Genomic DNA, 19,378 nt, shown 5'->3' with positions numbered 1-19,378 from the left:
ATGTGGAAAATGTGTTAGTTTAATCTGTGCAGTAGGATTGGCACAGATCCATCACAGCACATCACCCAGTCAGCACCATTCCTTCTGTCGAGCAAGGTGGTGGCAGCATCGTGCTCCTCAGCAAGTACTGGAAAGCTTGTTAGCCCTGAAGGAAAAATGGATGGACCAAAGTACTGGGAAATTCTAGAGGAAGAGCTTCTTCATGCTGCTAAAGATGTAAAACTGGATGAAATGTTTCACCTTTCAGCCCATTCAGAAAAATGATCCAAAGCACAAGGCCAAAGCTACATTGGAGTGCCTTAAAAATAAAAGTGCACCAGGCTGGTGTGAAAAGTTGGTACTTACCCAAAAAACTGAGTTCAGAGGTCTGAGTACTTATTCAACACTTTTCATGTTTTTCTCTTTAGCTTTGCTGTCATTTACTATAACTTACTCTTAAAAATCTTTGGTTTGAGCATTCAGTTATCGAATAATATATTAAGTTTAAGAAATGTCTGTGCATCATTTTGGAATTTCACATAAAATGGGACACCATAGATGTGAGATTGCAAGGAAGGAGGAAATATGCCACTATTATTCAAGTTGCTTCTTGACAGTAGAAATAAGCGTGTTTAAAGACTGGGGCTGTGTGGGCAACTTGTTTTCACCTGTCAAACACTTTCCATTGCAGAAAAGTCACCAGAGACTCATGCTATATATTATCCCTACTCAGTCCATAGGAAATGTGGCAAAAACAAAGATTTCAATACTGCGCCCAGACTATAATATACTGATGGAAAAAAGAAACACAAGATTTTCTGGAATGAGAATACTATAGTTATAGCTTATGTACTTTCACAAAAAGTTGTCAATTTGTTTTAAGTCCTCTGACCTGCAATCCAGCTTGTGCAGTGAGGCATTGCAACTTGCCAATCACATGAAAGTTCGTTAGGTGCACTTTTACCCAACGAGGTCCAGGTGGAACAATGCCTGATCAGGTCACCTTTAAAAAGGCCTTTAATTCAAAACTTAGGTCACTGCAAGGAAAAGGCCACAGTTAGTCAGTTTTCTGTGCATTCCATAATGCCTTGAATGTCACCAGAAGCAAGGGAGAGGCCATTGGCATGCTGCAGGCAGGCATGTCATGTTCCAGCGTTGCCAGACACTATGGAGTAAGCTGCTCCACTGTGTCCCGACTGCAGAGAAGGTTTCAGCAGACCGGCAGGACTGATGACTGTTCAAGATCCGGTTGCCCTCGAGTGACCACACCAGAACAGGACTGACACATCAGACTGGTCCATCTGAGAGACCGTTTCGGATCTGCCACCCGTACTGCTGCTGGAACTGCCAGGAGACACAATGCCGGCATCAGTGACAGGACAGTGAGGCTCCATGCTGCGGGCCTTAGAGCAAGGTGACCTGTCAGAGGCCCTCTGTTCACACCTCCTAGACATCAGACCCAACTGGCTTGGGTCAGACAGAGGCTGCGATGGACTTGTCAGCAGTGGTATCAGGTCCTCTTCACGGATGAGTCACTCTTCAGCCTGTTCCACGCAGAGGGGAGGGCCAGAGTATGGAGGAGGAGGTGCTGCATTTCTTTTTTCCATCAGTGTTTTAGTAAATATGTTTTTAATGTGAGGGAAGCATAAATACAGTATAGAAATAGTATTTGTCTAAATTTTAGTATATATTTTCAACATATAAAATAAATCACAATTAGAATTATATTAGTTCACAATTATATTTACAGGTAAATCTATTGCAAAAGTATCATGTATTTAAAACTTTTATATATTACTAATACAATTTTACTGTCTAAAAATATATTTAAAAGTAGTTAAAAATATATTTGCTCACCAAACAACATGTTTAAAAATGTATAGAAGTTTGTATTCCATTTGTCATACATCTTAAATATTTTATTTATGAATTTCATTTAAATATGAAAAAATTGGTGTGCATATTTTGAAACTGAAAATAAATGTATACTGAAACATGTGTATAGTACATCCATAAGGATGATACAGTATATGCGATATTGACCTTGGTCACTGATCAAAAACTTCAGTCCAGTTGCAGGGTTATGTACAGTGCAATAAACTCATTTATGCTAAGTTTGCTTTCCACATATACTAGAGTCTTTCCTAGGAATGCCATATAGCATCCTGCACACTATTTAGTTTATTGTCTGTTAGGTAATAGTATATGAGTCAAATCAAGTGGCTCTTCCTAACAGGAGCAGAAACAGTAAAGAATGAAGATTATATACTGTACCACACCACATCTAATATCCAGAAATGTACTGGAAATACTCTACAACCCTAACAATAAACAATTTTAATAAGTGTAATAGATAAAAAGTAGAAGAATTATCATGCTCAAAAATATTGAAATGTACAGTTGCCCTATAATAGGAATACATTGAAAAATATTTAAATTCCTGTATTTACAAAGTTGTCTAGTCCTCAATACTACTGTAATTGTCTTGACATCTGACAGTTTTTTTCACGAAGCAACCAGGCCTGTGTTTGTTACCATTCTACCAGTGCATACCCTTCAAGTGTGCATTGCATTTTCACAAATGACAAACTATAATTGTAGTTACAATAAAACACTGAGAATGAAAAATCGTGGTATCTTATTAATACAAAGGTTAATCGCTTCCATGATTTCATTGAGAGACTTGCATGTTAGCCAAATTTTGATAAATAATTTTTTAACTGGGAAAGAACCTTATTGTCTTGGTATATTTATTGCAGTGTTACATGCCACTTGACCATTTAGGATTTAGTATCTTCATTAACTAGGAGTAGATCTGGCCCTATGAACTGCTGGAGCTCTGATATGGACTTAACGTTTTTACTTTTATGAAGCTGGACCACCCAACCAGAAATACTTTCTTTTTTGTAGTTTAATTTCAACTTGATAGCTGAAACTATCTATTTGTGTCTGAGGGTATTTTTGTATTATTAAATATTTTGTGCCTGATACAGTCTTTTCCAATATCATTACAATAGTGCATCAGCCATCTGCTGCAACTGAGTTTAGTGGGAGCTGTAAGGTACTGTATGTCTTGGTTCATTGTAATTGGAAATAATTAGAATCCTAATTTAGTCTAGTCCTTCCGGATAATCTGCAGCTAGTATGCTATTTCTTGTTCATTGTAATTGATATATTAATATTATACTAAGTACAGTGGCTATCAAAAGTATTCACCCCTCTTGGACCTTTTTACATTTCATTGTTTCAATATGGAATCATAATGTATTTAACTGGGAGTTTTTGGCATTGATTGACAGAAGACACTCTATATGGTGTCAAAGGGAAAACAAAATTCTACTGATCCTCAAAATTTGAATATAAATATAAAACGGAAAATAAGTGTATTAAACTGTAGTAAAGTATTCACCCCCTTTAAGTCAAAATTTGGTAGACATGAGTCTGTCTGGATAAGATTCTACCAGCTTTGCACACGAGGACACTAAAATTTTGCCCATTCTTCTTTGCCAAATTGCTCAAACCCCCTCAGGTTGGATGGGAAAAGCTGGTGAACAGCGATTTTCAACTCCTGCCTTGTCTTGATTAGATTCAGGTTTGGACTTTGACTGGACCACTCCAGAACATTGACTTTTTTCTTTTTAAACCACTCCAGTCTGGCTTTCGCTGTATGCTTTGCGTCATTGTCCTACTGAAAGATGAATCTTGAGGCCAAAAAGTCCAAGGTTTATCAGCAGACCATAGAGTCTTCTTCAACTTGGTCTCAGAATCTCCCACAAGCTTTCTGGCAAAGTATAGTCGAGATTTGATGTTGAGTTTTTGTCACTCTCCCATGAAGCCCAAATTCGTGAAATACCCAGGCAGTTGTCATATATACTGTTTCTCCCATCTCAGCCATGGAAGACTGTTATTCCTTTAGAGCTGTCTCAGACCTCTTGGTGGCCTCCTTGACTAGTGCTTTCTCGGCTGGATACTCAGTTTTTGATGACATCCCGGTCTTCACAGTTTTTAACAGTTGTGCCATATTTTGTACATTTCTTTATAATGGACTTTACTGCGCCTTGGGGGGTATGTAATGCCTTGGAATTATTTCTGTCCCGATTGATGCTTTTAAATAACCCTGTCCTGGATTTGAGTTGAATGTTCCTTTGTCCTCATGATGTACTGTAGTTTGTTGGGAGCTATATTTATTAACTGTGGGACCTCCCAGAGTTAGGTATATTTATCCTGAACTCATGTGAAACACCCTAATTGCACACAAGTGGAGTCCTTTTAACAAATTATGTGACATTTCGTTATACCAGAACCTAGTTAGGTGTGTCATAGTAAAGGGGGTGAATACTTATGCAATCACTTATTTTCTGTCTTATATTTCTAATTCATTTAGGAGGATCTTGTTTTCAATTTGACATTATAGAGTTTTGTGTTGATCAATGGCAAAAAAACAAATACATTGTGATTCTTGTAACACAGTAAAACATATAAAAAAGTACAAGGAGTGTGAATATTTTTGATAGCTACTGTACCATATAGTGCCAATAGAAAGTCTACACACCCTTTCCAAAGTAACACATTTTGTGGCCTAACAACCTGAAATCAAGACATGTGAACACACCACTGAACTAGTACTTGGTGGAACCACCTTTTGTTTGAATTACAGCCATAATTCTGTTTGGATAGGTCTGTAGTACACCTACAGTAGATCTGGAAATGTTTGCCCATTCCTCCTGACAGAACTGTTCAAGCTCAGTCAGATTGCAAGGGGACTGTTGGTGGAATGCGGCCTTCAAGTCATTCCATAGATTTTCATTTGCGTTGAGGCTAGGGCTCTGAAACCATCATGAAATGTCTTGTTGATCATTTTACAATATTCAAATATATGAATAGGATGTAATTTGTGTCTTTAGCAGAAATTACTGTATGTGTTTTATCCAGTCTGAAAGAAAAGTTCAAAGAAATTAATGTATAAAATATTTCTATTAACATAAAAAGTGACAGATAATTAATAAAATCCCTGTTTGGTTAGTTGAATGTTGCAGTTTATAATTAAACTGTCAATGTTAACATCTTGTTTAGTAACGTCAGCTGAATTGCCTTGACATGTGTCTGAATGACACCTAGTGGTGAAATAGATTTACAAGGTTAAAAGGAACATCTATGTATATTTTAAATTGATGTCTGGTATTTTTATTTAAGGTTGGGGCTCTATATATTCTCCTTCATTTCTTTTTTGTTGAATAAAACAAGTGTTGTGCAACACCGTGATAATTAAATTTCCTTCCTCACTAGTCTTATATAATGTTTTGGTAAAGTGCCTGGAATCCTTTTTTGTGCCCTTTCCAATTGTATTTCTTTTCAATGAAATCCAAGTAGAAGGTTGTGCATTGTCCTAGAAAATCTATTTTCCTGGGTCTAGACCTTAGTTCTTTGAACAGCTGCTCATAGAAGTTTATCAGGCAGTACACTGCTTGGATTGAACCTAGAGGCCAATCAGTTACATTCAAGTGGAAAATCTCAAAATGTCACTTGCACGGCAAACACATAAAAAAGGAAAGGGAAAAAGCTACGTCTAAGAGTGCTGTTTTGCCAGTTATGATGAAACATACCTAGTATGCATTAGTACGTAGAGCTCCAACGGTAACTCTTTTTTAAACGTAAACGGTAACGTATTTTTAAATGTAGCCAGAAAATGCTGCATTTCGTGACTGAAAACAGAAATGGTTTGTAATACATCCAGAAATCCAGAAATTGTGGAATAAATCCTTTTATGAAAGATCCAACCCTAAGCCACAGGGGATACAGGGATCTGAATATGTGAAAAATTGTACTGTAGATTTTATGCAGGTTTTCCAACAAAATATCAACCTGTAGAGAAATCCAACTTGTCTTTTCCATCAAATCGAAGAGCAGTCTATACAGGCTGCTTCCAGCCCAATCACCAACTAACCCCTGAAACCTTACTTACCTACTAAAACACCACTATTTGACCCCATGTGAGATTATGGGCACTGATCATTCATAAAGGGAGTTTTTTTCAACCTCTCTTGTGAAGCCCAGATTAGTGAGGCACCCAGGCCATTAGAGCTGGCACTGAACTAGGCGACTGCCTAGGGCCCCAAGGCCACCTCAATGTCAATGTGCAACACAATGTTTTTTTTTTATCAGCATGTTCAAACATGAAGGAAAAATTACCTATAGTGGCTCTTTCTGTTGCTGCTGTGGATCATCCTAATGGAAGCCCAGTCAAAACAATGACTAGTCATAATGGAGCATTTAATCTGTTTCTGAAGAGCAGAAAAGAAAAGCAAAAAAAGCTATCTCAAAACAGAAGTACACCAAATCAATTCACTGTAGTAATACATTTGGTTTTGATCCAACTAGCAAACAGTAGACAAGCCAGACACGTAGCCTGCTTGAGGGGTTTTACTCGAATTTAAATCACTTTTCCCACAATTGTACACAAGCCGTGTGGGTCATGCTGCTAGAAAATCAGTGCTACCCAGACAAAAGTGAGAAATCAAATGTGCGGTTCAAAAGACTGTTCAGAGATTATACCGTACGTAATTGGCATTAAAACACATTTTTTCCTTGCGGTTTCTCCTGTATTTCATTACATGGGGGGTATTGTTAACCTTTCCTGTAGGCCTTCAGATTGCAGTCACTCTCTCAGGGACAGCGACAGGAGCAGCGCGAGGCCATCTCAGTGTGCCGGCCACGATGAGCATCAATCACTCAGGGGGTCGACTACTATTGTATGAAGACGTAATTGGTGATTTTGCCTCCCAAAAATGTAGGCAGAATAGATTTAAAGAATGTTTTTTATGAAACCTTCCCATCAGCCGTGGAAGACTGTGATTTCTCTAGAGCCGTCTGGGCCTTCAGGTGACCTCCGTGACTTCTCACCTGGATACTCAGTTTTGGAGGATGCCCACTTCTGTACAGTTTCACAGTTGTGCCATATATTCTCTATTTCTTTATAATGGACTTTACTGTGCTTTTGAGGATATTCAATGCTTTGTAAATTTTTTAAACCCCTGCCCTGATTGGTGCTTTTAAATGACCCTATCCCAGATTTGCTTTGAATCTTCCTACATGATGTAGGTTTTGTTGGGAGCTGTCCAAATGAAGTTTGGGACCTCATGAAATCATGTGAAACACCTTAAATTGCTGCAGTTCTGAGAGGTTTGTTAGGTATAGCTGATGGACTGCAATTTTCAAACTTTATCATAACATATCATGTACTTGATTCATGTTAGGACTTAGACAGGCCAGCTCCAGGACTTTCACTTTCTTCTTAGCATCCTTCTCTTCTACACACAAGTGAAAAGGATGTGAGTCTGGGTTAATGTTCCCTCTAATTTGTAATGGCCTGTGTGCCCCAATAGTTCAAATTGTGCAAGGTTTTTCCCCAGTGACAAAAACTTGTGCACACTAAATTGAGTGTATGTAAAATTGTAAACCTGAAATTATTTTTTGTTAATATAGTCATTCACATAGAAGCATAGAGATCCAAAAGACCGGGACAGCGATTCAACGGGCCCAGTCATAGAGACTGAGTGTCGAGCGAGCATTAGCAGTGAGGTACGAGACTACGAGAGCATAGATATCGATTATAGGGTAGTAATAATAATGCACACAACCAAGCTGGGCCTCTCGCAGCCAGTCTCGTGCTCAATTTAGCATTTTTCAATTGTTTGTTTTATTATCATATTTTTTTGCAATTTTATTTTTTGTGCGCAGTTCAATTTCCTATGTGCGCTGATTTCATAACCTGTGTGCGCGCGCACACGCACACCGCTTAGAGGGAACATTGGTCTGGGTGCTTTTACCTGTTTGAACTACTGAACAACTTCAGTTTCGTCAAACCAAAACCCATAGCTAATTGTGACATGTAGAAAGGTAGGTTCCCTAAGAGCAGAGAAAACATCAGTCATGAAACTGACTGAAGAGTGGTTTACATGCTCTGTGACCTCCTCTACTCCAGATGAAAAAATAAACAGGGAGTGGCACTCCTAAAAAAGGTTGTGGAACATCTTGTAACCAAGATACATTCTGCCACATCAGTATTTTTCAGAAGGCTAAAAGAGACACCATTATCAGAGCTCAATTTGAATAACTATCCACTCAAGCCAGATTTTTCTACAGTTTACAAAACACCCAAATGTCATAGACCCACTTATGGTTTTGAACACAAAATTGTCAAAAATTGAATAGGATTAATATCATATGTATTATATATTGATGTATATAATGATATGTGAGATATATTGGTTTTGCATTCTGATGGTATAGTATATGCTTATTCAACAACACATTGCCTTAGAATGAGGAGATCATGTTAGAGAAAATCATAGAGTGCACCCCTAAAATTGGGCTACTTCTAGATGAGACTATTAATTTGAACAGAAATTGCCTTTATTGTGTTACACACCTGTTTGCAATTTTTTATTAAAATGTATATAAAAATGAGATATATTTACCCATTGGCTGTATACAGTGCCGGTTAGATGGAGATCATACAACATGATTATAATTGTGGTATTTGAAATTACTAATTGATCTTGTGATTAACAAAATAACATTACAGAGGCAACAATTTCATGAGAATAACTGTGGAAAAGTATCTGTAAACATTCACTGACATTTTATTTGGAAAATGGTGTTTACTTTTCATACACTCCCTTGCACGAATATTTTGCCTAAGCTAATCTATAAGATATTTTAAATAATTCAGGGTGGTGTTCTCATTTTTGTTACTTTATATTTAATCATTGATTAATGCAGATAAGTTGAAAATTGTTTGAAAAATAATGACCCTGTAAAGTATCTGGTTATATAACGGGGCTTTTACTACAGTAGTTTGAGTGTAATATCTTGTTCAAGGCTACAGTTGTAGAACCATACTCTATCCAATCCTATCCCACAACTCTCTGGTCTAAAGTCCAGATCCCTGACCACCTCTGCACAGTATTCCAGTAGGGCTTAAATAATAAGCAATTAATGCAAGAAGAGCAACAAAAATATTGTTATAATAAGCAATAACCAATAGGAATTAAATAATGAACTGCCAGCCGTTTTAGTATAAGCACAACATACAATTAAATAGTCAGTTTTTGTGAAAGTGTGTCACTTTTGCAACAATATCCTACTTTAAAAATGTGACAGAATTTTACCATTTCTAGTCACGCATTGTTGTTCTTATTACGGAAAAGAGCTTGTGGGCACTGCTGTCCCTCTTAAAGTCGGTTTATAGATTAAATACTGTCAATCACACCAAAACGGCAGATAGAGATCACAAAACAGGGATGCTCTGATTGACTGTCTCTGCCTTTCAGAGACAATATGCCTGAAAGACACAGTGACATTTACTTTGTGTTTGAATGAGAATGGCCAGGAACATAACTGAATGCACAACCTTCCATGAGTAACAAATAACATGTTCAGCCTATAAGCTGTTCAGCTAAAGGCAAAATTATTTGTCTTTCCATAACACATGCAAAATAAGGATTATACAGTGAACTAAAGGTCAAAAGCTAACATTCTCATAATATTTAAAGAAAACTATTGTGAAAAGAGTCTTCAAAAGGATCTACCAGTATATACAATTCATATGTAAAATACTGGATATTTATATTGTACAAAACTGTAATTTGGCACTTTGGCTTGTATTACAATGTTCAGATGTTTTCTTTTAGTTCTGGATATTTTGTTGTCTTTTTCCTGTGAAATATTGCAGGACTTGCCAAAGAATACAGAATTGAGCTCAAGAAGTTAGTGGGTTTTTAGGCAGCTACACAATATTTTACTTCCACCAAAAATATTTTAAGGGCTGAACTCTTTTTCCTCTTTAGAAGTTCAGTTCCAGATCAGAAAACGTTGTAATATTATGCTGAATATGAATAAAAAACAGCAAATGGAAAACATTAGTTTATAATTAATAGTATAATAATCAATTAATTAGTGATGATTATAATTTGTTATAATTATTTTCATAAAAATAATTCTATGGTTTATGTTTTGTTACTATTTTAGTAGTAAGTTCATTCTTTAGAAAATGAAAACATTAAGCAAATCCAGAATGTCAGAAGATTTCCAGAACAGGTACTGATGATAACAAGAAGAGGTTAAAAGGATCTTTATCAAGTATTACGGATCTTTTATCATGTTATTGGCCTGATTTATCTTTGAAAGAGAACAACAGAATTGCGGTTGAGGAACAGGATCAGAGTGAGCTGCCAAGTGACCCACTGATCCTAATAATGACTTCCGAAAGAACAGCTGCATTTTTCAGAGGTATAGCAACTGCGGTCTGTGCAAAGAGAGTCCTTGAAGACAGTCTCTGAATTCAGAACACAATGAGATAATAAAAACAAAGCCAAGGACACAATCAGAGTTTATCAGTACCGTTGATGAGCCTGATCAAAAATTATTTCTATCTCAAGCTCACCTTGTCTGTTCCTTCTGCTGATGTTCTGTCAGATGTTCTTAATTAAATGTGTGTACAGTATTTGCAGGCACAGGTATGGTAGGGTGCGAAATGGAAGAGTAGATTATTTTAAGACCAAATTACAACACATGCTCCTCCTTTTTTCATGCTTTGATTGAAACTGATCCAAGCATCTCATCCATCTGTTTCTTGAAAGAAACCAGAGTATGGACTTCAGCAATGTGGCTAAGTAGTTTATTCCATACTCCCACAATCCTTTGCGTAAATAATTATTTCTACGCTGTGTATACCCTTTTGTCCTTTGGCTTGTGTTTCAGGGTTACTTCACTTATAAATGTATATGATTATAGTATAACACTGGCAGATAATGATAATATCTATTGACATTAAGAAACTTGTATTTGTAATTATGCAGTAAGTTAGAACGGATACCTGAGGATGAAGGAAATAATTCTGGAAATAATTCTATTTTTGTTTAGCTCTTGTAATGTAATTCTGTGTAGGTGATTAATCAGCAGGTGTCGTCTGTATGTAACATACTGTACCACAGGTGGCTAACCAGCTACTTTTGTCTCTGTGTGTCTAGATTGATGAGTATTGCAACAGTCTAAAATAACATCTCTAAGATTATTTCAAATTTAGTGACATTATTTATAACTAATGAAACAGTACTTTACTGTATATATACACAACAACACTGCTTAATTTGGACAGACATTTACACCCTTACTCACATGCTTTATATAAATATCCATTTCACTGCCAGTTATAACACCTGCAATCTTTTTGGTACCCCAAGCAGTAGCTTTATACTAACAGTAGCATATACTGTATAATCAGTCATAAATATACAAGGCAATAATTACATGATATTCAATCATTGCTTTAGCAGTCTGTGCTGTGTAGATATTGATCAGTTTGTTTCACATGCTGTGAGAGAGGCAGGGCCTGGAGTACAGGTAGATCAGTAAGGCACCACATCCCGTTAATATAGGAAAAAGGTTTTGATTCAAAGCAGAATGTAAAATGGCGGCTGACCCAATATAAGAAAACCATGCGAAATGGTTCAAAACATCCTTGGTTAATTGAAGAGTAGGCTGGTACTGTACATTCAAAGAGATTCACACATACCGGTTTGGAATAGAACTAGAAAAGATGTCAGCTTTAAGGTTGGGGATTAGCTGATTCTTTAGGATTTAGTAAACAGCTGAGAATTACTTTTCTCGGGAGCATGTTTACAAACCTTTGCCAACATACAGTATTAGATATTAAAAGATGTTATTATAGAGTTGTTAAGCAAAACAAAAATGTAAAAATAATATCCAAATAAAATATTAGGTGGTTGCATTTTAATTAAATTTAAATTAGATTACAAGAAGTAAATAATCTTACAAATTATAATGCATCACTATACAGTAATTTTAATAACAAATGTCCAAATTTTTGCTGTCGAAATACAGGTTTTACTCATGGTGTCGAGTCACAGATTGCCAAAGAAATCATAGGTGGAGGTTATGCACAAAAGTATGAAACTACCCCTAACACTGGCACTTTGTTTTTATATGAGTTAAGGTTAATAGAAAAATGTTAATTAAATCAACACTTAAAAGTACCAATCAGCAGAGTTCTTGAAAATGAAAGAGCATTTCATCCAATTAACACGTAGGTTAAAGACTAAAGACTAAACTCACCATGCAGACACAGTTTAGACATACATTTATCAAGCATTAAGCAGAAGTTTCAAAAGTACTTAAAAGAGTATTATTATATCAGTTTAATAATGGTTTATATAAAAATACAACAAAGCAGTTGTTTATTTCGATATTACATCAATGTGTGTTAAGGTTGTAGTAATTGAGTACAATTTCAGTATTACCCTGATGGTAGTTCTTGCTTCGCAATTGGGGTAACCAGAATACTAAATTAGTCTAATACTGAAGTACTAATTGAGAAATTATATACAGGTACAGTAGTCCACTAGCATTTCTTTGTTATCGTAGGAAATGTTCTAATTTGTTTTAGTGGGGGTTGAATTGCAAAACTACAAAAAATTATTTTTATACAGGCGATAAATATTTTGATACATTTCACATTACAGTATATACAACACAAAACAAACTTTCTGTACTTTTTTGATCTATCTCCCTTCCAGATCATTAAAGAACACTCTAACAGTGTATTTGTCCACACCCAGCAATATGTTGCAGCTAAAATATTAACATCAGTTCCACTACATGTTCACAGATGTACAGTATGTGGAAATATGGCAGCACACAGCCAAAAACAGTTGACACAGCTTTCCCTGGGATGTGGGCAGTAGTTCAGAAGCTATCATATATAATTCAAGAAGAGCAGGGGAACTAAAACAGATGCCTGTGGCATTCCACTTACAAATACACATTACCCAAGCCTAGATAACCATTTTTTGAAATGTATTCCCGAAATTGGTGAAATTTATCCCATAGTGTACGGTTCTAATTGTTATTATCCCATCATCACTTTCAATACTGAACCTTTACATTTTGTGAAAGCAAGATTGGTTGGTAGTTTCCAGCACATTAGAAATCAGGACTTTCAGCTTTACATTTGATGCTGTGGATGATTGAAGACGGTTGGTGGAGAACCTATGTACATAAACCCCCTTTTTTACATTTGTCTTATATACTCTAATGAAAGCATATTATCTATAGAGAACCAAGGTAACCAAGATGGCACCGGAGAGAGGCAACATCTCGCGAGCAGCTCCTGACTGATTTTACTTTATATCTGGTTAGCTGTTATTATTGTGAACTTTATACGTACAATCTATTTCTGGAACAATCTTGTACGACTGATATGCACTTTTCAACATTAGATAAAGAGTTACAGACATAAGTTTTAATATTTTGGACGTAGACCAGCTATCCAGACTTAAATTACTTCTACTACTTAAACTGTGTACTGAGCTCAAAATACTGCCACTGCCAAATTTTGCACACAGCTGCTATCTAAATGCTGGTTAAAATTATAGCTGCTACCCTGTTCCTGTCTCCAAGAATTGTGATGTCATTTGTTATATCATTGTCTATGTTGATGTTATGCCATCTGTCAGGTGAGGAAAACACGCAAGCATGCATTTCATTGTACTCAGGTACATATGGAAATGAACTTGAACTTGAGAACCTCTTTTTGAGGAGGGCTATAATAAGACCAGCTTAGGTGATGTGCACAAACCTTCCCACCGTGTAACATGACACCTATCTACTGGTTCTTTCTGTCTGTACTGGTCTTCAGGAGGCTTAACCTCTACCTTAACATCCATCTGAGATCATGCTGACCACTGTGGAACTCCTTTGCCAGTGGGGCTAACTGGCTCCTTAGAGGGTTTCCCTAGACTTGTACCTCAACCTATATGGAATATGAATAATATAACCAAATAACCTCTCCGGAACTGGATAAGCCATCCAGTGGTCCTACAAGAGAATAACCAAGTTGTTTCTCTCCAAGAGAATAATTAAGTGATTGCTGTAGACCTTGAGAAGTGGTCTTCCATCAAAATGACTCAACTTAGATATACAGTAGTATATTCTGAAAGAACTCAAATTGTTTATTCACACTGTATAGAACTATTTTAATCGTGGGTTCACAACATTCTACTTATTAACCACCACCTTTTGTGTATGTATGCTGTTACGACCCCAAGTGTCTAGGAGTAAAGGGGTGTAACATTTAGGATAATTCTTTTGGAAGCAGGTGGGTTTTGGTGAGGGACTAGGAAGCGTGATAACAAGGGTAAGGAACTAGAGTGGTGCCAAAGGAAAGAAAATAACAAACAAAATGGAGCTGGCTAGGACAGTGAGGGAAAGCTAATCTGACTACAAAAGAAAACCCGAAACACACGGTCTTCGGTGTCTTCAACACCCTAGCTAACTGACTACCCAAAACCATACAAGACAAACGGCACTCACCCGTACTAAACTAGTGTACTAATACAAAATCAACTACTGTAAGTGTGTAAGTGTACCCAACAACCTAAACTAACCTTATATAGAAAAGTTCACACAAAAACACAAGTGAACCAGGAATACAAATAAGGGAAAACAAGAGTAATCAACATGAGCAGTGTACAAAAGAACACAAAAGTTGAACATGTAACACTGGGGCGAGGTAATGGCAAAACAAGGATGAACACACAAACAAACGAAAGTACAAAGAAACTAACAAAAATCAACAAAGCCAAAGCTATACGAAAATATACACAAACAAAGCAAAACAAACCAACAAACGAAGCCGAAGCAATAACCAGAAGCAAAGCGATAACCAAAACCAAACGGGACCGAAGTCAAACGAAAGGCCTCTTCTTGCTGAAAACCTCCATGTTATATAGTGAATAAAAGGTGTTCTGATTGGCTGAGAGCTAATTGATGATGATGTAATACTGAAAGTGTGGTGTAATGGTGGGCCAATGGGGAAGGGAGAACAATCAAAGGTCAGCAGTGTGGACATAACAGAAAAAACACACACAGAACACACACTGGGACGTAACACATGCTCTCAATCTTTTATTGACCCCTTAATGTTTTTTAACCCTCTTGTGGGTTCAACACAATATTGGCAAACAAACTATGCTGGACAGTGATTGTAACTCCTAACTTAATTCTGTGGAATGATTTCATTTACATTCTATTAATAACATCTCTTATGATGGAAAAACAAAATCTGTAGCTGCTTTTGCTCTAGTCCCTAGATGGCAAAGGAATAGAACTGCTCAGAAATCCCAAATGCGACAAAATAATATGAGCTCAACCGTGATTCTGCAAAAAATATTTTCTTCTAAATAAAGGTTAAAGTACTCGCCTGCATGTATCTTTCTTAGTCTACTTAAAAAGTTCACAGTTGCAGACTCAGCTCAAAACAAGGCAGAAAAGATGAGATTATGATATAGTGCTGCAATGCATCTACAAGCAAGAATGACAAAATAACTGCTAAATACAGTAGTTTCAATCCAAGTGGATATTCATCTGGTATCCATTTGTAGAAGACAAGAAAAGCATAATTTGCATTATCTTGCATTATATGATAAGCCATTGAGCAGTTATCATTTTATGTAAATATATATCCATATAACCTGTGCAATAAATACAATGTACTACATTATTTTTGTGACAAAAAACATTTTGACGTTATAGATTTACTATTATTATATAACAATGTCTTCCTGGAGAATTTCAAATTATCCCTCAAATCAAGCCAGTTCTAACATGGGATGTTGAGTGTATCTGACACTTACAGTACATGTACAGTACCATGATTCACACTCACAAAATGAAAATAAGGTACCATTATGTTCGTCCTCAAAAGTGAGAGCTTGAGTGGTTTGTGATTTTATTTCGTCCTCATATGGAGAGTCATGTTTTTCATTGTGCTTTTGTACCACAGCTCCTGATGCTCCATATACACATTGGAAGCAGACAGTCTTTTATTTAGAGGACTATCTGACTGTGCGGAGAGGGGAGGAAATCTATGGAACCATCGCTATGAAACCCAATGAGAAGAACATAGTGAGTCTGAAGCTCCTTTTGCCACTTACAGCCAGGGCTTCCAGCTGCTACCTGCTGCTCACACTGTTTTACACCAGCTGAGCTCCGAGTTACTCGATAAACCCTCAGGTGGACTAATACATTTGCTTAACCATAACCTATTTCCACTGTTATTCAATCAGTAAATCAGGGGATTTCATGTTCCTACAATCAGAGTTGAAAACCGTTAACAATTTCACATGAATAAAATTATTGGTTCAATTAAGGGTTAAATGAAGTGTCTTCTGCCTGACCTGGATACCACAAGGTTTACAGAGACTTGCTCACATACTTGTTTTCCGTTCTGCAGAAAGCTCCCTACTATTTGCCTTCAGCCTTCCTGTACATGATTACATCTAATCTTTATTTAGAATCCCCACCAAAATTTGGCACAAAAAATTTAAATGATTGCCGTGTAGCTGTAGAGACGTGCCTCTTATACATTTCATCTAATACTAATCAGTAAACCTCTTGGTCAGATTGAACTGCTTAATCTTCATATGAAATCTTTCATGACTGTTGAAAGATGGTTATTTAGCTCTTCAAATGGGGATTGCTGCAACCCCTGTATGCCTGGATTATAAAAACACTTTGTTTCCGATGTCAAATCCTGTACTTGATGTCCTAAATAAACTTTCCTTACTGTTACAGGTCTAATGGATAGGTTCCATCTTATTCTTGTTTAAATGCAGCTCTATGATTGTACTGATGGAAATTGTTAAATTGTTAATTCCAGGCTTCTCAAACCTGATGCCTGGGACTTATTTTCTTCAGTTGCATCAGAGCTCTTGCTTAACGATTTGTTTAATTTAACACATTTTTACATTTTAAGATTTTTTAATTATTACATGTACTGTACCGAAAGGTAAAGTTCACCTGGAATGAAGTCCTAGATACAATGTAGGCCAGGTTTGGTGAATCCCACTTCAATCGCAGTAAGGATGTGTCAGACTTGCATGGATAGGCTTGGTAGAATTTATGCGAGACTGAATGGTTTTCTCTTGCATAAGCTCTCTCTCTCTTTTTTACAGCGTGATTTGGATTTCACTGTTGAGCTGGACTTCAAAGGCCAGCTTTGCGAAGCTGCAATATCTCATGATTATAAGATGCGTTAAGCATTCAGGGGAAGATACAGTCAGCAGTATTTCATAGGTGCTCTCTCTACTCTTGCTGAAGAAAAAGAAGGAACAGTACTTCAGTGGCTTCGAAGTGGTGACCGTGGGAAAGCAATGAGCCAGTTGGAAGAGGATTGTACTCTGTTTTGCTGTCATCAACATCAGGCACCACAAAAAAAGAATAAAAAAGTAGCCAGACTTGTCCTTTGAAGCTGACATTTTGCACTCATCTGACTGTTCAGAAAGTGACTTTGAATGTAGTAACTTACGAATGTTGTTTTCGTTGTTTCATTAAGTGAGAAGAATAAAATGATTGTATAATGATTTTGATTTCAAGGGTGCATAGGTGGATATAGATCTTCCACTTTCACAAGTTCCAGAATAATCAGGGCTTGGGAGGAATACAACTTCTTTTGCACTTATATAAATATATATATAAAAAGCTTCCAGTAATTTACAGTACTCTCATACCCTGGTTGTTTGTGAAACGTTAGTGAAAAGTGACAGTTTGTGTTTAAAGTTCCCTGTTCATACGGTATAGGGTATCATGCTGTAAAAACCAGTGCTGGTACTTGACTAATTGCTGGGTACAAGAATTTCAACTGTTACTGGTTTAATTCCAATTAGGAAACCATATTTTTCTACCAGTGTTCCAGTAATATACTTTCTAAATATTTTCTTAGGGATAGATTATTATGATTTAGTACCAGTGCTTCATTATTAGTGAATATATGCATGTGAATTCTTTCCTGTTTTTGTTATCTAGAATTTCTGAGAGGAGAAATATTGTGATTTATCAATAAAATGTTAGGGTATACATACATATAGGTTTAGATTCAAGACATTTTCTGGATTCATTGAGATTTTGTGTTTAATGAAAAAAATAATGTGAAAAAGCATGAAAAACAAAATAGGCTAAATTTAAAGTAGATTTCATTTTCCACTGTAGTGTTCTCTAATGCATCATTATAGTAATTGTTTTTTGTTTAGTATTGAATACATTAATGAAATAGTCTGAATCATGGATGGTGATTTTTTGGGGGTAAAAACTCACATTTTGTGAGACTTCATTCTTGAGGATGAAAGGTCTAGCTGCAGGCTGAAAGGCCTCCGATTGGCTAAAGGAAGCTGTAACAAATGCATCACTGACTCTACATCTGTTACACTGTGATCATCAACATGTCAGCGTGTTTTAGAATGAGATGTTTGATCCTGTTGACTGTGGTGATTCTTGATTGATTCTTGACAGTGACATTAAACTTAACTGGTGACATTGAACTTAACCTGATCTCCCAATGTTACATGGTATACAAAAGTCAAGCTCCATTCAAATAGCTGTGTTCCAGTCATAATGCTGAAGGAACTAACTTTTATGTAAAAACAACAACGAGGAATTCATTGGTTCTAGAAATGTAAGGACTGTAGTGTTCTTTGCAAGTAACCTAACACATACAATGAAAAAAACACCCCTCCATTGAAGTGCTTTATGCAATTTTGGAACATGATTACTTTTTCTGCAGCGATCACACCACGGAGACTGATCACAACAGCGTTGCTTTCCTGCTCACCTCTTTTCAGCATGGTCATTGCCAAGGACATTTCTACAGCATTAAACAAGTCTTTACCTCCATTGGAATGGGACAGTTATTTCTGGTGTAATTTCTTCACTTTGTAGTGTAAATATAAGAAATAGCAATACAGTATTTTTTTCCTCAAGGTTTAATGAATGCCTGATGTGGCAAGATTTTATTTTTTTCTTGCAAAGTTCATTCCAATTGTTAATTCACTTTGAATTAAATGTGTCGAACTTTTATGTACCATAATAATTAAAGAAAAATCAGAAGAGTAAAAAATCAGAAGTGTAAGAGCATGCACCATTGCAGTGTTATGTTGTGACTTGAATTAAAGTAATTATATGTTTTAAACTTTACCTGGTGTTTCTGTAAGATTTACAGCATACAATTGATTTACAGCCTCCCCTTGTAAATACATGAATGCAGCAATCTAAGCTAGGAGACACTTTTACAGATCGGTAAATACAACAGTATATGTAATAAGAAAGGGCCTTCGTTGATTTAAGCCTAGATAAATTGCTTTAATTGTAAAGACACATACTGTACGTTTAAGACAGATGTCTGTCAGACTAAAACAGCATCACAAAAGAGCTATTTATTACATTGTTAATTTAAAATTTAGAGATTAAGTTATATCAGAAAAAAATAACCAAATCAGAAGAATGCCTGTTTATTGTTCCATTAAATTCCCACTAGGTGGAGCCCAGA

At 36.3% G+C, this 19,378-nt stretch overlaps 1 protein-coding gene across 1 annotated transcript in view; it reads left to right on the top strand.

The window, feature by feature from the left end:
* The window catches only part of prmt8a (protein arginine methyltransferase 8a), a 64,302-nt gene extending 45,281 nt beyond the window's left edge, over positions 1 to 19,021 (top strand). Inside the window, exons 9-10 of the mRNA XM_088923589.1 lie at positions 15,842 to 15,963; positions 17,013 to 19,021. Of these exons, the coding sequence (XP_088779715.1) occupies positions 15,842 to 15,963; positions 17,013 to 17,096 (206 nt within the window). The 3' untranslated portion in view covers positions 17,097 to 19,021. The remainder of the gene's footprint in view (positions 1 to 15,841; positions 15,964 to 17,012) is intronic.
* Positions 19,022 to 19,378: the final 357 nt, after the last annotated feature.

The sequence above is a fragment of the Atractosteus spatula genome, chromosome 8 (assembly GCF_055471065.1).
Source record: "Atractosteus spatula isolate fAtrSpa1 chromosome 8, fAtrSpa1.hap1, whole genome shotgun sequence".
In the NCBI taxonomy this organism is placed as follows: domain Eukaryota; kingdom Metazoa; phylum Chordata; class Actinopteri; order Semionotiformes; family Lepisosteidae; genus Atractosteus; species Atractosteus spatula.
This window is presented reverse-complemented; position numbering and strand designations above follow the sequence as displayed.